This window comes from Alligator mississippiensis, chromosome 7, assembly GCF_030867095.1.
Source record: "Alligator mississippiensis isolate rAllMis1 chromosome 7, rAllMis1, whole genome shotgun sequence".
Taxonomy (NCBI): Eukaryota; Metazoa; Chordata; order Crocodylia; family Alligatoridae; genus Alligator; species Alligator mississippiensis.
Window position 1 is genome coordinate 85073293 of NC_081830.1, and position 19725 is coordinate 85093017.

The window sequence follows — 19725 nt, forward strand, 5'->3', positions numbered from 1 at the left end:
GGCACAGAGCCCCAGCACAGGGGCACTGGCTTCAAGAGCCAGATTTGCACTTCTGAGCACTGACCTCTGCCCTGCCCTGTCCCAGCCGGCTGCAGCAGGACGTGCCTGGGTCCCTGCTGCTGGCATTGGGGCTGCACCCGCTGCCTGGAGGACGTCGGGCCCCTCTGAGCAGCAGCACAGCATGGCCCCAGGGATCCCAGCCCATGCCAGGCTCCGTGCATGGTGGCACCAGGTCCTGCAAGCTGCGAGGGAATCCCACTGCCTGGTGCGCCGGTGCTGAGCTGGCGTGGGGTGTTTTGCACCCCTCCTCCCCCCATTTGCTGAGCTGGGCTAATCATGGCTTTTATTAAGGCCAAACAATTGCCTATCTCCTCGGTCCTGCTCAGCTCCGGGGTTTCAGCTCTCATAAACCGCCGAGCAAATATTTGCCTTGGAGGCCGGAGCAAATCGCTGGGGTCTATTTGGTAGGGGGGGGGTGCCTGGCCCAGGCGGTGACGTGGCCTCAGCACCCGGGCACGGGGAGGCTGGCACGGCAGTGCTGAAGACCTTCATGGGTGACCTCCTTGATTAGCCGGCCTGGTTACCTGGACTCCTGGGTTCCCTCCCTGGCCAGTGGGGACTGGTATTTAGCCCCCAGGGGCTGGGCAGAATCAGGACTCCTGAGTCCCATTCAGCTTTCATAGGCTCAGGTGAGCACGTCCCCCTGTGCCTCAGTTTCCCCTCTCAAAATGGGCAGGCACGGGGGCTTTCTGGAAGCCCCAGCTAGACACGGGATGGGGCAAGGGTCTCCCAAAGGGGCAAGGAGACCAGGGGGAGGAGAGGACCTGCTGGTCACAGCCCCCAGCAGCCGGGGCAAGGCCTGGGGCTGCGGGTCCAGAGCGAGGGGCACCGCTGCCCAGCTGCAGCTGAGGCTGGGGGGGAGCCGTGGGGATGCACCGCCCCCTGGTGGTGCTGGAAAAGCCAGCGGCTCAGCCAGCCCCCGCCCCTGTCCCCTCCCCACCTCAGTGATGCTCTTTCCCCCCAGCCCGCTGCAGCTCGCCCACACGCAGCGGGCACCAGCACCGATGGAGTTAGGACTTCAGCTGCCACCTCAAACTCCGCCTGGAGCTGCGAAGATGCTCGGGCCAGCCCCAGCCCTCTCTGCCTGGACCCTGTAGCCCGGTGAGCCCCTCTCCACACCCTGCCCACCCAGGCAGGACCCTCCAGACAAGCAAGGCTTGGAGCTCTTCAGCCCCGAGCACCTGATGCCCTAGTGATGGGGACACCGGAGCCCCACGGCCAGGAGGAGCAGGGTGCCAGAACCCCAGAGCGGGGGAGCGGGGTGCCCAAGCCCCAGAGCCCCAGAGCCAAGGGGATCATGGTGCTGGAGACCGAGGACCAGGGGAGCAGGGTGCCCAAGCCCCAGAGCTGAAGGGTTTGTTGTGACGGAGCCCCAGACTGGGGGAGTGGGGTGCCCAAGAGCCAAGGGGATCGTGGTGCTGGAGACCCAGGACCAGGGGAGTGGGGTGCCCAAGCCCCAGAGCTGAGGGGATCGTGGTGCTGGAGACCCAGGGCTGGGAGAGATCGGTGCTGGAGCCCTGACCCTGGGGAAGCAGGGAGCTGGAGTCCCAGAGCTGGAGGAAGCAGGGTGCTGGGGCTGCGGGGAGCGCGGTGCTGGAGTCCCAGAGCCTGGGGGATGCAGGATGCCAGAGCTCCAAAGCTGGGGGGAGTGGGGTGCCAGCCCCCAGAGCTGGGGGGAGCCGGGTGCTGGAGCGCGGAGCCAGGGGAGGGGGCAGGCTGCTGTGGGGAGCACCGGAGCAGTCACAGGAGCCGGAGTTAGGAAGCGAGGGGGCTGCTCTCCCTGCAGGCAGCCGGGCAGGCATGGGGGGTCTGGTCCCTGGAGGTCACGCAGGCAGAGCGGAGAGGGGGGCTCTGGCTGTGAGCGCGTGCATGTGAGCAGGTGCCCGGCTGGGTGTCCGGGAACCAGCCTGATTGCCAGAGCCGGCCCCGGAGATGTGGGCGCAGGGGGTGCCGGGTGGCTGGCGGGATGCAGCAGGGCAGGGTGCAGGCTCCTGCCCCCCCCCCCCCCAGCCCTGCTTGTGGCCATGGCAAGGCACCAGCTCTCGTTGAAACTTCCCCGGCCAGCTCCAGTTCAGTGTGGGATGCTAATGCAGTGCTGGGGCCCCGAAGCGCCCGTGGCTTTTCTGGAGGGGTGGAGGGGAGGGGGGACCATGCCCCCATGGGTCACCAAGCTGTCACGGCCCCAGCTGGAGAGGGTGTCCCCATCACCCACCCCGACCCTCTCCGAGCCGTGCTCTGCTCTGTCATTCCAGAGCCTCTCCCGGCCGTGCTGCCGCCGGTGCCGCAGTGCCCCTCGCACAGGTAAGGCACCGGTTGTGGGGAGGTGGGAAACTCCTGCCAGGACCTGGCTGGTCCCATTCACCACCCCCCTCCCCAGCCCCTGGCCGGGGGGCTGAGCTGGAAGGAGCCGGGGGGCAGCTGGAGGCAGGGCGCTCCCACTCCCCAGACGGCTATGGAAGCTCATCCAGGTTCTGGGCAAGATGCGATACCACCACCCCCTGACTTCTCCCCTCTGCGGTGTGGCAAGGGTGAGGGCCGACCCTGGGGCCACGTGCCAAGCGGGTGCTCCGTGGCTGGTGCCAGAGGGGCTGTGGGGTAAGAAGGGCCCTGGCCCCCCGGTCCAGAGGGCACGTGAAGGGAGCAGGTGGAAGCCAAGCCAAGCAGAGACAGGGCTGAGCAGGAGCTGGAGGCCTGCAGGCTTGGCCCAGAGAGACCAGGAGGTTTGGGGGAGCGGGTGGGCACCTCCAGAAAAGCCCGGTGCAGTGTTGGTGCAGTAGCAGGGCTGCTCTTGCCCATGGCTCAGTGCAGTGCTAGGGGCAGCCTGTCGTGGGCAGGGATGGACGTGCCCCTGAGGGCCAGACCCATCCAGTAGCACCCCGAGCAAAGCCCCACACAGTCCAGCCTCGCCACACCACAGGGCTGAGGCCAGACCCTGCATGGGACCACGCGGTGGGGTGGGGGGCTGAGCTCTCCAAGGGCTCCCAGGCACTGAAGCAGGGGGCTGCCAAATCTGGGTCTACATTAAGAGCATTAGCTCTTCCTGGCCGCTGTCTGTGCCCTTGCCACCTCCATGGGCAGAGCCGGACCCCCGGCGTGGTACTGAGTGTGGGTGGGTTGTATCGGGTACATTTGGCAGCCCCGAGGCGGCTCCATCGCTGAGCTGAGCCCAGGGGTTGAAGCTGACAGAGGTCTGGGGTTGCAGCTGTGGCTACAGCTGAGAAGCAGGGACTCGGATAGAGATTCAGTCACTCAGAGCTGTCCCGGGGGACAGGGCTAGAAGCCCCCCTGGCTCCAGCAGCTGGGTGGGCCCAGGGCAGGCATCTTGCATGGAGAAGGGCTGGGAGCACCTGGGCTGCTCGCGGCATCTCCCCCATGCCAGTAAGTCTCGTTGCAGCCAGAGGCCATGTATCCCTACACCAACTGCACCAGCCTGGCACCCCTCCGCGACTACCTGGCCCGGCTGGAGGCCGAGGTGCTCTGCAATCACAGCCACGTGGACCCGGAGGACATGACCCTCACGGAGGACGAGCTGCGGGACAAGTACCTGGGGCCGCGGCGGTCCAGCTTCTTCGTGCCCGTCTGCACCACCTACCTGCTGATCTTCGTGGTGGGCGCCGTGGGCAACACGCTGACCTGCCTAGTGATCCTGCGGCACAAGTTCATGCGGACGCCCACCAACTACTACCTGTTCAGCCTGGCCGTGTCAGACCTGCTGGTGCTGCTGCTAGGCATGCCGCTGGAGCTGTACGACATGTGGAGCAACTACCCCTTCCTGCTGGGCGCGGGCGGCTGCTACTTCAAGACGCTGCTGTTCGAGGCCGTGTGCTTCGCCTCCATCCTCAACGTCACGGCCCTGAGCGTGGAGCGCTACATCGCCGTGGTGCACCCGCTCAAGGCCAAGTACGTGGTGACCCGCAACCATGCCAAGCGGGTCATCGGTGCCATCTGGGTGCTCTCGGTGCTCTGCTCCATCCCCAACACCAGCCTCCATGGCATCAGGCCGCTGTACGTGCCGGGCCGGGGCGTGGTGCCCGACTCGGCCATCTGCATGGTGGTGAAGCCACTGGTGCTCTACAACCTCATCATCCAGATCACCACCATCCTCTTCTTCTTCCTGCCCATGGGCACCCTCAGCATCCTCTACCTGCTCATCGGCCTGCAGCTGAGGAAGGAGAAGATGCTGCAGAGCCTGGAGGCCAAGGCGGGCAGGGACAGTGACTACCACCATGTCCGAGCCCAGCAGAAGAAGGTCCGGAGGAGGCAGGTGACTAAGATGCTGTGTAAGTCCATGAGCCAGACCTCCAGCCTCCTGGGGCTTCGGCGGGACACCTCGCGCTCCTCTGAGCTATGGGGGCACTACCCAACCTCCCCATGGGAGAGTTTGCAAAGGGTCTTTACTCCCATAATGGCAGCATGATGCTGGGAGTGAGGGGTCTCAGCGGGAGCTCATCCCCTCCAGGCAGGCTCTGCCTTCACACCCACATCTCCAGGCACATGGTGCGTGCATGCACACCTGGCAGCCTGAGCCCCTGGCAGGGTCTGGGGTGCACAGCAGCCCCAGTGCAAGCCTTCAGCCCCTGCCAGGCCCAGCCCTTGCAGCCTGCATGAGAGAGAGGAAGGCGGGGGGGCTCAGGAGGCTCCTCTGTGCTGTGCCCCTGGCATCCGTATGGCCCAGCCAGGAGCGAGGCTACAGTAAGGACCTGCTCTGGAGATGGTTGTGGGGGTGGGGGTGACATACCAGGCCCTGTGGTGCCCCCCACACCAGCCAGGTCTACACTGCCTGGCATCCCATGGCTCCAGCACCCAGCAGGGACCTCGCTCCATGCTCGGGTGTATAACTGAGACACCTTGGGCCAGACAGGGTGTAAAGCCTCATTGCCCCATGCAAGATGATGGAGCTAAGCCCATGCACACCAGCTGTGGCTGTAGTTCCAGCCCGTGTGTGAGCACCAAGCTGCTTTTGCACGCTGATCCCTTGTGCCAGGGCAGCAGGCACAGGCGGGAAGTCACCGTGCCCCTAGTCTTCTCCGTTAGCTTGATTGCAATTAAAGCAAGGCAGAATGGCTGGCGGGCACAAAGCTGTGTGGAAGGATAAGAGACACAGGCCTTGCCTCACTGCTTGGTCCTGCCTCCTGTTTCCCTACCAGGGAGCTGCTCCCAGGTCTCCGTGCCACGCCACGCTACGCTAGAGCGGAGGGTGTGGGGGTTGCAGCCAGGCTGCCTGTAGCTGCAGCGCTCGGGTGAAGTAGGAGCCGGGCACGTCGCGCTGTTGCAGGAAGAGCAGGGAGGTAACTGCAATGCAGCGCTGTAGCAGAGACGCCTCCACCCCACTGGCTTTGCTGGGGGACACCTGAGGATGAGTCTGGAGCAGGGGGGGAAGGCAGCGTGACCGAGGTCTGTTGTAGATCTGGTGCCACGCAGGGCAGAGATGCCCATGGGTGAGGTGGTGGGGTGTCAGGGGCCGGGGTGTTGGGCATGGGAGTGAACTCCATAGGGGCTTGCTGCCTGTAGCAACACCCGATTCCCAGGCCTCCGTCTGCACTGGCCAGCAGAGATGGTCAAGCAGGCAGGGAAAGGGTGCACTGAAAAACTCCTGGCTGCTTCCAGCAGAGAGCTGGAGATAGTGGCCCCGGCCCCGAGCCAGCAGCCTGCATCTGGGAGCGGAGCCTGGGGTCGCCGGCTTGATTGCTTCATTAATGAAGGGCTGTTTAATCTCGCTAATCACGGTGGCAGCCTTCCAAGGCAGCAGGGTTTGCCAGGTGTGCTCAGCTGCTGCTCGGATGCAACCCAGTGCAGGAAGCCTTGCCTCCCCGAGCCTCCTGCCTCCGTGTGCTGAGCCACAGGGCTCCCTGCCCCAGCTGGGCCACAGCGCGGGGGCCTGACGGCAGGGCATGGGCCTGCCAAGACACAGAGACGTGGCAGAGAGATGTCTGGAGCAGCCCTGGCAAGCAATGGAGGGCGAGATCCTAACCAGATCACATGTCCCTGCTGCAGCACTTCCCCGGAGAGCAGAGCCGCGGTCCCCGGTGCGAGCAAAACGCCTCTTGTCCTCACTGGGATAGTCGTAGCCAGCCACTAATCTCACCACACCTTATAAGCCACCACGGGCCACGCAAAGCCTTGTGCCCGCACATGGCAGCCAACCCAGCCGCTCACTAGTGCCCGCAGCACTGCTGGCTGGCAACATCTGGCAAGGGGGTGGTTCACATCTGGCTGGAGTAGGAGTATCTGCAGCCCCATCCTCAACCCATAGACTTGTACTGAGGAAGGGAGGTGGCAGCAGTATAGCCACATTGATTCGGCTGCACGGCCTCACTCCTTCCCCTAATGCAGTGCAGCACACTTGGCAGCATCCTCGTGCTTGCCCCCCCAGCACTGGTGCTTAGCATTCTGGGATAGATGCCGTAGGGGTGGAGGCCACATTCACCAAACGATCCCGGAGCCACAGCAGGGCAGGAGGCAGCCAGGCCGTGGTTTCCTCGCTCAGGGCAGTGAGATGAGGCAGCATGTGCTCCACCCGCTGACTGACTTTGCTAAGACAGCAGAGGATTGCGGGGGCTGGCAAAGGCACGGGGACGCGGAAACGGGACCACTGCACCACTGTGGGTTCCCGTCCAGATGTGGCCTGTGAAGCCCCAGCGTGCAGCTTGGGAGATGCGGCGCCCTAGGAGCAGACGCTGTTATGGGCTTGGCTATCTGCAGAGGCTGCTGCTAGGGAGCCCCGATGAGCTGAAGGTTGGGGTCTCTGAGTGGTTGTGACCCCTGGATCCGATGGGTGCTGAAGGCTGGTCTGCAGAGCCCAGACCCATTGGAGCAGCCAGGGACTCCCATCCCCTGGGCCTGGCCTCTCCCAGGACTGCACAGGTCAAGGGGAAGCCTGGATTCCCATTCCCTTGTGGACAGAGGTGGGCGCTTTCCTGGAAAAAACGAGGTGCAGCCAAGTCCTGCCGACCCCGAGTCGGTCTCCCGGGAAGCCTGTCGCTGTGCAGCATGTGGCACCTCCAGCTAGCAGGGCTGGGGAGACATCCACCATTCCCGGAGCAGGGACTGGAAGCATTTGGTGATGGACCTTGCATGAGGAGGCACAGCCCCATGGTGCAGGGGGCAGCCAGAGGTCTGAGCGTGGGAGCACCCACCTGAAGCCCTGGGCCCAGCACCCTTGGGCCTGCTGCGCCGCACGCGGGCAGGCACCCTGCTCAGGTCCTGCTGCCTGCAGCCTCCTCCAGAACAGCCCTGCTCCCAGCGTGTTTCCCCCGTCGGCCTCCTTGATACAGAGCCGAGCACCCATGGTCCCTATTGGCATGGGCGGGGGTCTCTGACGGGCTGGAGACGCCCTGCTATTTGCACAGGGCTGGAAGCAGAAGCTCTGGGAAGGCCAAAGATGGGGCGGCCTGACCCCTGTCTCCCACAGTGCCCAAAGCACTGGGGTTTAACCTTCGCAGCCTGAGGGATTTCAAACCTCCCAGACTGGCTTTTTCCCAGACTTTGGGAGCAGGGGCCTGGCCTCAGGCTTGGAGCTCTCCTCCCTATAAGCCTGGCTTCTCCGGGCTGACTCGCTTCAGCACAGGAGCCGCCAGTCCTGGGGTCAGGCTGCCAGGCGGCTTGCAAGGGCCTGTCCGGTGCCTGGGGGAAAGGGGCAGGGGTCCCATTCAGCAGGTGGCACGGAGGCTCACCAGTGTCTGTTCAAGCCCACCCCACCCGGACTTTTTCTGGGGCAAAATCCAGCACAAGTCGAGGAGTCATTTCAGCAACTGGTGGGAGCAGTAGGTTGTTTTCCTTTATGCAGGCCCCAGTCCCACAGTATCTGAGCACCCCGGAGCGCTATTCAGGATAGGCAGGGGAGTCAGCCCTACTGGGTTGACAGTGGCTAAGTGACTTGCCCAGGGACACGGGTAGAGGCTGTGGCAGAGCACAGAACTGAACCCTGGTCTCCTGATGCCCTAACCACTAGACCTGGCTTCCTTGTGAGGGTGTATGGCTGCAGAGGGAGTGTGACGCACACTTCTACTGCTGTGTTACACTGGCCACCGGTCTCCTAGCTCCTGGGGAGGGAAGGATGCCGCAAAGGCAGGGACTGAAAGGCAGGCAGTCATCGGTGCCCGATGACACCGGTCTCCTCTCTCCCTTCCAGTTGTCCTGGTGGTCGTGTTTGGGATCTGCTGGGCCCCCTTCCACACGGACCGGCTGGTCTGGAGCTTCGTCTCCAACTGGACGGGCAACATGCACGAGATGTTCCAGTACGTCCACATCATCTCGGGGGTCTTCTTCTACCTGAGCTCGGCCACCAACCCCATCCTCTACAACCTGATGTCCACCCGCTTCCGGGAGATGTTCAAGGAGGTGATGTGTCACCAGCACCTCCAGCGCCTCGGCTCCCGCAAGTACTCGCCCAGCGTCACCCGGGTCACCACCCGCAGCACGGTGTGCGAGCACGTGCCCAGCGGCAACGGGCTGCCCCTGGCCAACCTGGAGGAGTATGAGACGGACAGGGAGGTCGAGCGCAGCAATGAGCACGCGGCAGTCTTTGACTGAGAGCCTTCCCCACCCGCCAGGCTCGGATGTGACCGCAAGGGGATGGGACAGGCCAGGACTGGCATTCGCGGTCACCCACTCCCATCTCCCCTGCATTGTGGTACCTGCTAGCACTGCCCAGACACAGGCTTCTGTCTCCATCTCACCCCCTCAGGGCTGAGCTTGCCAAGGGCCTCCGGATGGTGAGGGAGGGGACCTCTCAAATTTGGGTCCACATTAAGAGCATTAATTCTTCCTGGCTGCTGGCCCACACCATGGTCTGTGCCCTTGCTGCCTCCATGGGCAGAGCCAGAGCCCCTGGCATGGCACTGAGTGCGGGTGGGTTGTATCAGGAACATTTGGCAGCCCCGAAGCAGCTTCATAGAAAGGGAAGGGAGCAAACGAAGCCTGGTGAGCGCAGCTGAGCCCAGGGAGGTCTGGGGTTGCAGTCACTGCTACAGCTGAGAAGCAGGGACTCGGATGGAGGTTCAGCCATGCAGAGGGCTGGAGCATGGCCACAGGGCAGCACTCTCCCCACACTGCTGTAGGCCAAGGAAAGTCTGTCTCTCCACTGCCTCTGTCCCCTGCTGATCCCGGACTGGGTCTCCCAATGCGATGTCCTGCCCTGCCTCTTTGGGGGGCCAGCCCCTGGGTCCCCATGCCCAGCCGGCAGTGAGAGCACATCACAGCAGGGTGGCATTGTGGCAGGATCACACCGTGCCCCTGCAGTGATGTGCCAGCCAGAACCGGGTGGTTTGGGGCTGTCACAGCGGAGGTGTTACTGTGTCTGGCACGTGGCCCAGTTGTTCACAGCCCTCGGTGCAGCCAGGGATCAGCTCTTAATTCTTCACCATTTTCTTCCCATACTAGCCCCATTCACCCCCCCGGGCGTCCTCCTACCCCGAATCCCTCCTTCTTGCAGCCCCAACCTCCTCCAGCGCTCTGGTTCTCCCCGCCTTCCCCACGTGCCCGTTCAGATGTGCAGGAGCTTGGTATCGCAGCTCCAGTCCCCAGCGCTGGCGTGACTCTAGGGGAACAATGCAGCCAGGCTTCATCCCTTTATCTCTGGGTCCTGGCGTGCATGGGAATCACACACATCCCAGCTTTTCTGCCCTGTCACAAGGGCTGGAAATGGACCGTGGCTGAGAACTGAGCTAATCACAGGACTCCGGGAGCTGGAGCTTGCTGGGAGCACACACAGCATATCACAGGAGCCGGCAGTGGTGGCGCTGGCCCGGACATGTCAGGGGGGCAGCGGAGGGTCAGGGGGCTGACGTGGAGGGAATCGGCGACCGTATCTCACTGGAGCTGAGCAGACGCAGCGGTGCAGTGTCTCCCGACAGGCCCAGGGCTTGACGGCTCCAACACCACCGAGGACAACGGGGCCAAGGGCAGACTCTCCCCCAGCTTGTCCACGCTTATGGCACCCACGGCTGCCTGGCTGTCCCAGCACATCGTGGCTTCACCGCCTCTGCTTCGGATGAGGCAGGACCACCCCGTGCCCCCTTCCCTTCATCCCAGAGACACCATCCACCCCCCCGGACCGAACCGGGGCCACATGGCAGAGGGGTGGCTGTGCCTCACTGCTTCCCTGGAGTGTGCATCCTCCCCATGGAGACTCGGGAGCCTTCCTGCCAGCTGCCAGGCCCCCCTGCGCCAGCTGCTGGCTCCTCTGCTTCCCTCGCCCCTGCAGACTGGCAGCTACCCCCTGTACCCCCCCTGTGAGCACTTTTGGGGAGTGAGGGAATCCCTCTCCCCGGTGTCTGTGAGCTGGTTGTCACTCAGCTTGAGAATTAAACCCACAGAGATTCTCGCCGGTCCTTCGAGTGCTTTTTTCTCGCGCTCTCTGCCCCACCCCATGCCAGCGGTGTCCCAGCCGGATCCGGCCATTGCAGCCTATCCTATGTAGAGAGGCCGCATCCTCTTCTCCTTGCAGGGGGGATCATGTGTTTAGAAGAACCTGGTTCTCCCTCGGTCCTGGGAATTACCCAGAGTCGTGTCATAGCCTTCACATGGCTTGCTGGAGAGTGGGGCGGTGGGAGATGCTGGAAGCTAAGGCAGCCGTGGTGGGTGGCTGGATGGGACCTGCCCCGGCCGTTCCTTGTTTGGGCTCCTTAGTCACTTCTGTCACCTCTGCCACACGTGGCCTGGGGACCGAGCAGTGCAGGGGGTAAAACCCAGCAGGGGCTTGCAGGGAGCACTGTGTCCAGATGGACACAAGGGCATTGTGTCGTCCTGGGGTTACTCCTGGCTTCCTCCTGATCCCACAACCGGGGCCTCAAGGCTAGGGCCCGAGCCAGGCAGACATGGGCTGGGAGCGTCCCACCAGCTTCTCGCCCAGATCACCCTGCGCTACATCGTGGGTGTCTGGGGACTGTGAAATGGGTCCAATCCAAGCACCTGGGCTGACCGGGCTCTAGATTTGCCCCTCCAGGGGGTTGGCCCAGCCCTGCCGTCCGACTTGGACCTGGCTGAGCAAATCATGTTTTGGCCGCTGGTTCAGAAAGCCCTGTGGCTGGCTCCCATCCTGGTCTTCGGGGCAGGAGGCCCAGCTGCAGGGCTCCCGGGGGGCTTGGGCCGTCAAACGCTCTGAAGTCTGGGGACATATGAGGGGGCATGCTATGTGGCTCCCTCACACAGCCGCCCCATAACCCATCCCTCCTCATCGCTTCGCTGCCAGGCCTAACGACCTGTGAGGACCAGATCCGAACCTCCCCATTGCTTTCGTGGGACCTTGGTGCCAATGCACAAAGTCAGGACCCTGGGCTCTTTCCCTGGCCCTGCCACTGACGCACTCTGTGGCCTGGGGCAAGTCACTTGGCCGTTCCCCCGGCCTGGCACAGCGCAGTGAAGTGACTGCAGAGCTATGGTGAGGAACCACCACCGAAGTCTTGTGAAGGAGGCAAGTGGGGTCATGGTGACAGAGCAGGACCTCCGTCGGCAGCAGCTGAGGCCTTCTGGCACACGGACCATGAGCAGCCACGTCCCAGTAGAGTCTGTGGCCTCCAGCGTGCACCAGAGAAGCAGCGCCGGGTCACGAACGAACAATTTCTGAGCTGCTCTTCAAAGGCAGCGTTCGGAAAATGTCAGTGAATGTCAAGGAGCGCGGCTGGAGCAGCCACGATCCCTGAGCCAGAACAGGCGATCGATGAGCCCTGGAGATCGATACCCCCAATGCCCCGGAGAGCTCCGCCAGCCACGCCGCCGTGACGTGTCTTGCCTCCGAAATGCCACCTGAAAATCTCCAAGCCATCCAGCTGGCAAAGCCAGGGGTGCCCTGATGAAACTGTTCTCTCCTCTGGTTCTGGTCCCGGCTAATGAAGTGTCTGAGCACTGTGGGCAGATCTAGGATTTTGGGGTGGGGGTTGCAGAGTGTGCAGCACATCATCAAACCCTCTGCACATTACAACACACCTATTTTTCCCCAATTAAAGAGAAACTAAAAGTTTTACCAATAAACTAGGAGGCTAGGACTGCATTACTCAGTTCAAGATCAAAGCAGAAACAAATATAACTTTATTGGAATGTGTACTCATTTGCTAGAGAATAGATAAAGTTTAAAACACACACGCACACATGCACGCACGCACCATGGTCGGCAAAAAATAGTCTAAAGATATCGTGACATTTAGTCCTGCAGCCATTATAAGTAAATGCGTGTCTCCCGTTGAGAGTCATAAAATGAAATCTAGCCTTCTTGAGCACCTGGGCAGTGCATCCAAGACTTCCCTATCAGCATTTCTATGCCTGAGTGAGTATGACTACACCTGAGTTAAGTTTTTTAATTAGAGCTGAAAACAGGCTGCAGGAAACAGAAGAGAGACAGTCCTGGGAATGGCTAACCAACACAACTTCAGAGGAAGGGATTGTTTGAATAGTGGGATAGCAAGACGAACAAAAAGGAGAAAGGGTGGTTCGCACCTGGGGAGTGGAGAGAGATTAGTAGGAATCTGGAAGAAGATAATGAGCTATGAAGTCAATCAACTCCCTCATTGCTGCTCAAATAGAAATCCCACTGCTCTTCCCAGGCAGTCGGTCTTCAAGTTTAGTGGAGCAGGAATCAAAGGGGGCTGAGCCTGCACCACTGCCCCCACAGACCCACCCTTACCGAGCACTGCGGACATTACAAGGACCAGCCAGCCTGACCGAGGAGACCCTGCCGATCTGTCCCACCTCGCCTCGAGGAGCCCGAGCCAGGTCACCGGGAGTCTTTGCATTCAGGGAGCCTTGGGTCCAGACTGCAGCATGTCCCAGGCTCTGTTTTCACGTCCCCGAAAGAATGAGGGAAGGAAAATACAGGAGCTGGTGCCTGAGCTGGGTCTGAAGAGAGGGTTTCCACCAGCCACTTCCTAGCTCTGGGGGTTTGGTGAGGAGCTGGCATGGGAAACCTCTGCTGTGCTCCCCCACTTCCAGCCTCAGAATTGGGCCCATCCAGGGATGGTCACGACCTGGAAAGCACCTGCTTTTGGGATGGCCAGTGGGGCAGGGCTTCGCGGAGGAGGCGGCAGTGGTCCTATTAGGAAGACGTCACTGGGCTTGGAGAGCCCTCGGCTTGTGAGCTGGGTCAGGGCCAGGGCCAGGGTCAGGGGTCAGGGGTTGTGAAGTCCCCATGCTGGCCGGGGGAGCACCTCCCAGCTTCCTGAGCCCTGCGGGGGCAGCCTCCCCCCCTGCATCCTGCAGCATCCTTCACCCCAGGGGGCCACGATCCTGGGAACGAGTTGTATGTCCCATGTCCCACATCTTTTCTGCTGCCAGAAAGCAAACACCCGGGCATGGACACTTGGCAAAGCCCTGCAAAACCCTCCCAGGGGACAATCCCACACAAAGCCACACTTCCCCCAAAGCCCCATTGCGCACAGTGCACTGCTAGGCCCCCCGCCCCTTGCTTGTGGGGGTCCTGTATTGCTTTTGAAGACTGAGAAACCCGGGTGGCAGCAGAGGGGACGATGAATTTGCGGGGGTGAGGATGGTTATGCAGAATCCAACCCTCCCCAGGCTAACCTCGCCCTCCAGCTCATCCTCGTTCCTGGCTTCAGCGAGCTGTTGTTTCTTCCTCATCTTCTCTGACGGGAAACAGGCCCAGGGCAGCAATGCTCGAGAGGGTTCCTAGGTACCGGCGTAACTAATCCCACCTCGATGGCCATTATTTGCCCATCTATCGAGGGCGTCTGCCTGGTCCCCCTCCACGCTCTCCCGCCACCCAGCCCAGAGCCCCCAGGGAATGGCTTTTTAATTGCTAGTCGATAGCATTTTATTAAGCGACAGCAGCTGTGAGAATGATGCCAAGGGGCGGTAATGAGATTAATTGGGATGTAATGGTCTCTGCAGTCAGCAGCCCTAGGGACACTCGATGTTGGTTCACTAGAGCTGGCCCAGCGTTGGCTCCCAGCAAGTGTCCCGCAGCCCAGAGTTGGGTGTTGTGGGGTGGGTGATCCAGCTCCTAAATCCCCTTGCTTCCTTTTCTAGCCTAGCTCTGCCTCCTGGGCTGGCCTTGCAAGAGCGAAGGCTGGGGCAGAGCATGTGCAGTCAGTGCCTCCCCACTAGACGGGCCCCTCAATCCCTACCCCTACACCCCTACCCCCCCCCCCAGACCAGCCCCCCTTAACTCCCCAGCTCTGGGCTCCCTGGTAGCATTGCACCCAGCTGGGATCTCTACCGCCATTCTGCTTGTCCACCTTGGGGCCTCTTGTGGGCACTTTGCTAATTACTATTAATCATCATGAATGCTTATCCTGCCACAGCACGGCAGTGCCCGGAGGAAGGGACCCTGCGTGTCTGTGCCTCAGAGCTGCCCATCCAAAAACAGACGCAGCGCCCTATGGGGTCAGCCCAGTGGTCCATCTAGGCCATATCCTGTCTCTGACAGTGGCAGGGGTGGATGCTATCCATGGAGAGCGTCCAACCGAGTATCTCTAGAGTGATCTGTCCCCTAATCAATCCCCTCCCTTGCCTCCACCATTTATTGGTTTAGAAACGCCGGGGGAAGCCTCTCGAGGTGTTCTGTTCAGTAGCCATTAATAGATGTATCACTGATGAATTCATCCAGTCCCTTTTAGATCCCGGCTCTCCGCCTCCACCCCCTCCCGTGGCAACGAATCCCACAAGTTAACGACGTGTTGCATAAAAAAGTCCTTTCTCCCGTTTGTTTTAAGCCTGTCACCTACTCATTTTCGGGCTATTACAGAAACGTGCATGGAATAACAGTAAACTATCGGCTAAGGTGAAGATGAGACTTGTGTGCCATCATCCCTGCTTTATGTTTCTGAAGCACAGACTGTATATGCTGGGCACATCAAGAGACCGATCAGCTTCTACATGAGATGTGTGTGTAAGATCCTGAAAATAAAATGGGAAGACAGAGCACCGAACGCAGACATAATGGAGCACGTAGGACTGACACTCTTAGAAACCACTTTCAAGAAGAGGAGGTTGCAATGGGTCAGGCATGTCAGGAGAACAGGAGGAGACCGTCTCCCTATTTTGTATAGCAAGATTCAAGACGGCTCTAGAAAGTGGGGTTGCCCTCTATTCGGTGCCACAATGTCTGCAAAAATGATGTGAAGCCATTTGACATCAGCATAGAAAGCTGGAAGGAGCACGCAGGACCCCGTCTGGTCCGGAGGGAACGCCTGGCACCGAGCGCAGCTCGGCGTGGAGCGGCTTTGATCCCGGGGATGGAAGCAAAGCCAGAAAGAAGGTAAACTTGGACTCCAACTCAGACAGTGCATGGATTTGACCAGACCTCTTATGTGTACCCTGAGATCCAGAGGTTGGGCGGTTGCCTGCCTACACTCACGTCAGCAGGTGGCCCCTAGTTTGCAGCAATATTAACTGAGGCCGGGCCACAAACAAATGCCCAGCATGAGATCCAGCAAACTCGCTTTATTTGTGGAGTGCTGCAAGTGCCTGCAAGTGGTTTCCGTGGAAGGGGTGGGGATTTTGTTACCTTTAATCCCACTAGCAGGACCAGGCAGCACGTGGAACAGCCTATGATGGGGTTTCTTGGTAGGAGGTGCACCGCTGGCTTCAGATGAATGCAGCTCCCCACCTCTCCCCGGGCAGGGACGCTGGTGGCCCATCGCTCTGCAGGGAGGAAATCGTGGGTCTGTGTCTCGAGGATGCTCAGGAGGGCATCTGGGAACACGGCAAAGCAGTGCTACAGAGCCCCAGTCATGGCTGAGGGGGCTCAGGGAACTGGAGCTGGGTTGTCCCAGTAGCTCTTCTTCTCTGCTGCTGCATTCATCCTGCCCCGCTGCAGCCAGGGAGACTCCTGGATGTGGGCTAAGATCCAGTGCAGTCGCTGCACTGGTCTGTTAGCCGAACCGAGATGGATTTAAATGGCAATGTGTAGTGGAGGGTGCGCCCCTGTCCAAAGCACTGCGGACAGGACACCCTACAAGTCTTGTAATTAGTTTCCCACTGGCCAGCTTCCAGTGGGAGGATCTCGGCTACACACCTGCTTCATGGAAATGCGGGACTCCTCCCTAGCTTGCTTCTGTGGCCTTTGGCTAAGGGCAAGTGAGACCCCGGGACATCCGAACCTCAAGCCTCCAGGCTTGGCCTGCACATAGGATGCCTGCCAATGGATTTGGGAGTATCTGAAGCCCTAGGTTGCAAAAGCTGGGGTGAAGGATACTTGCTGATTGTAGGACCACATACGGTGTTTGAATGACTGAGATTTGCTCAATCAAAAGGATTCAGAAATGATTTGCTTAATTTGACCTAGAATATGAAAAAAATTTCCAAAAAACCCTGAACCCTCTGGGTCTCCAGGGGGCTGGGAAAGATGCTGATCAGGCAGTTCCCAGCACCAGCAATCTCCTTCCCTCCATGCCCTAGCTCTCGCAGAGAAATCTGCCTCCTGGCAACCTCACCAGCTAAGGACCTAGTGGGCCTGCCCCACTCTAGCTGAGCAGCAGACCTGTGGTGTGAGGGGTTTTTGCCTTAAACATGCACCATGTAGCACCGGGCATGGTTTGCAGATCCTCCAAGCATGTATGGACCAGCTCCTTCCCTGTCACTGCAGGGCAGGACCTTGGGAGTGCCCTCATCTCCCTGCAGTTGTCTGGGCACATTGCAGGCTGCCCCTGGCATCTCTGGCTATGCCTTCTTGCCATATTTTCAGGTTGGAAGTGGTGATTTTAGGGACTCGTTGGATCAAAATCTTCCGGTGGGAGAGCTAGGCACGTTCAGCTTGCAGAAAAGGCACTTAAGAGCGAACATGATACCAGTCTTCAAATGCCTGAGGGGCTGCCATAAAGAAGAGGGAAAGCAGACCAGCTTTTCTCTTACTTCTTTTTTCTCTTGCTGCAGAGTAGGACGCAGACCAGTGGCTTGAAGTTGCAGCAAAGCAGGTAAATTAGATTGGAGATCAGGAAAAAACATCTTTGCTGTCAGAGCAAGGAGGCAGTGGGATGGATGGCCAGGGAAATTGTGCGCTCTCCATCGCTAGAGCTGTTCAACAAAGAGACTGGGCAGTCACTGGGTGGGGAGGATAAAAGTGTAATGATGACTGTGTCCCACTATGAGGGTTTCCCAGGCTTCTGGGCTTTACTGGTAGCTGGCTCCGCTCCTTTCTGCTACAAGTCTCAGGGTGCATTTGAGTCTTTCTCAAAGGCGCTGGGTGCTGGCTGCAGCCCAGGCTGAGGATGGTGCCAGTGTTCCTGCTGGAGGGTCCTGGCTAGAGGATCTTGCCCCTCTGCTCAGGATCAAACTGCTGCCAGATTTGGGGTCAGGAAGGAATTTTACCCCTCGGTCAGATTGGTACAGATGGGGGGGTTGCCTTCCTTTTTGCCTTCTGCCTATAGTGGGGGCACAGCCCTCTGCCTGGGGGTCTCTTGAGTGTATATTCACAGCCTTTTATAACCGCAGGATGTTGGCTGCCACGGCCCCCCTGCTTTATCCGTGGCAGGTTCAGGTGTGAGGTCTGTGCAGTGTCAGGGTTGACGGTAGTTTTACATAAGAGGTTAGATGATGGGTTTGTCTGAAATGGTTTGCACAAGGCTGACCCTGCCTCAGGCAGGGGTTGGACAAGATGGGACCTCTGGAGCTCCCTTTCAGCCCCACTTCTCTATGATTTTATGATTGCGAATGCGGGGGGGTGAGCTCAAGGGCCCCAGAGACCCCCTCCGAGCCCTGTGCTCCAGGTAAAGCTGTAGGCAGAAGACCTGTGGTAACACTGTTGTGGTGAAGTCCCTTGTTCAGTGCTAAAAGAGTGGGTTTCCCTGTGCCTTGCCTCATTGCTGGCACACAACACCACCGGTGATACACATGCCAGACTGGGCCCTCTGCCCTGCGACGGGCTCTATTACACCACTGCCACTATCATCACTGCAGCCCCCTGAGATGCGGAGGATCAGGAAACTCTGCCTCAGCCTCTTGCCCCAGGTCCAGGATCCCCAGATGCCAGGGTCATAGATTCATAGATTCATAGATGTTAGGGTCGGAAGGGACCTCAATAGATCATCGAGTCCGACCCCCTGCATAGGCAGGAAACAGTGCTGGGTCTAGATGACCCCAGCTAGATGCTTATCTAACCTGAGGTCCCAGTTTCTTCTCCAAGCACAACTGTATTTCCAGGGTCTGGTCGCCTGCTTTGGCTTTGTTGGTGCAAAGCGAGCACACAGGATTAGGAAGGCAGCTCTGTTCACTCACGAATGTGAGGCCTGAGGTGGTGGAGAAGGACGGGGGATGGACTGGCAGCCCCTTATGTCTGTCATGATTGCAGAGCAAACATATCTGAGTTCATGACTCTTCCATCCCAAGGGCTGCTGGGGTGGAGCAGGGCACAGAGCAGGGCCACAGCTTCTCAGGTCACAACTTCATGATCTCCAGAGACTGCAGCAGTTCTGCTTCGTGTGTCTCCCAACCCCAGTCTCTCCTCCTCTCAGCGGTCTGTGGGCACAGGTCAGAGTCCTCTTTAGCCAAGGACAGCGCTGCATGAAGCGAGGAGTATCCGTGGGTCATTGTATCTTGCCCTGAGCTTTATCTCCCATCACCTCCATGGGGATTTTGGCTCAAGGATAGAAGGCAGCCAGGAGAGGCATGCAAAAGGCAAGTCAGTTTGCTTACACGTCCCTGCTCTGGAGACCAGACCGCATGCCCGGACCATTGCAGCAGCAAGCCATTTGTCTCCTCCTGTAGTCCTCCTTCATCCATCAGCATCTGGCAGAGGGGGAGAACTGGGAAGGCAATTAGATCAATCAAGAGCTGCCGTGATAGCCATTAAAGCTCCTGAGAGCCATCGGGCGGTTGCCTCCACATGGGGGGATGAAGGAGAGCGGTGACAAGGGGCTGCCACAGCCGTGCTGCTCACCGGGGTCTCATCCAGGCCATGCGCCAGCCGGTCCCACGTTATTCACGGACCTCTCCTGGTGCGGCCGGGGGAAGATGGAGCACTGTTATTTATGAGCTCTCCAGCGCTGGAGGGCAGGGGACGAGGCATTTTGTGGATGCACAAATAAACAGAGCCCGGCACTGAGGAATGAGCGGAACAGGCAGGGCCAGGAGAGAGGTCCGACTCTTCGCCTGGGGGACAGCCTCACAGGACAACAGCCATGATCTTCCCCCACCCCAAGCCTGCATGGCCAGCCCCAGCATCCCAGGAGGGTGGCAGGGAGCCCCTGGCCCCTAAAGGAAGCCGTCTCTCAAGGCTCCCTCCATGCTGTGACACACAAGAAATGCTGCAGAGCCTGGCCCTGCCCCTGCGGCCTCTCCGCTTCGCACGCATGAGAGCTTCTAACTGCAGTGGAAGTTGGTACAGAAACCACTGCCAGACCAGAGCCCCGGGCAAAAAGTATAGGGACTCTTTTATAGGGTCCTCACGGTCAGACCCATTGCCCCATTTAGGGTCAGGAAGGACTGTCCCCTGGGGTCAGCCTGTCACAGGCACCGGGGGAATTTGCCTTCTCCTACCGTGTGGGGCACAACCCCTTTCTCAGCATCCTCCAACAGCACGTGTTGCCCAGCTCCTTCCCTGTGCCGTGTCAGGGTTGGCGGTAGTTTTACAAAGAGTTTAAATGATGGGTTTGTCTGGGCTGGTTTGCACAGGGCTGATCCTGCCCCAGGCAGGGGTTGGATGAGATGTGACCTCCGAAGGTCGCTTCCAGCCCCACGTCTCCGGCGCTGAGGCTCAGCGGCTGCCTATAAATGCAG

General features: G+C 59.9%; 1 protein-coding gene across 1 annotated transcript; it reads left to right on the forward strand.

Annotated features, from left to right (window-relative positions):
- Positions 1–1006: 1006 nt before the first annotated feature.
- Positions 1007–10368, forward strand: NMUR1 (neuromedin U receptor 1). Its single transcript, XM_006264160.4, has 4 exons — positions 1007–1161; positions 2313–2361; positions 3455–4340; positions 8192–10368. Exons 3-4 carry the CDS (start codon positions 3464–3466, stop codon positions 8590–8592), a joined length of 1278 nt encoding a protein of 425 aa, XP_006264222.4. The 5' UTR covers positions 1007–1161; positions 2313–2361; positions 3455–3463; the 3' UTR covers positions 8593–10368.
- The last annotated feature ends 9357 nt before the right edge of the window (positions 10369–19725 follow it).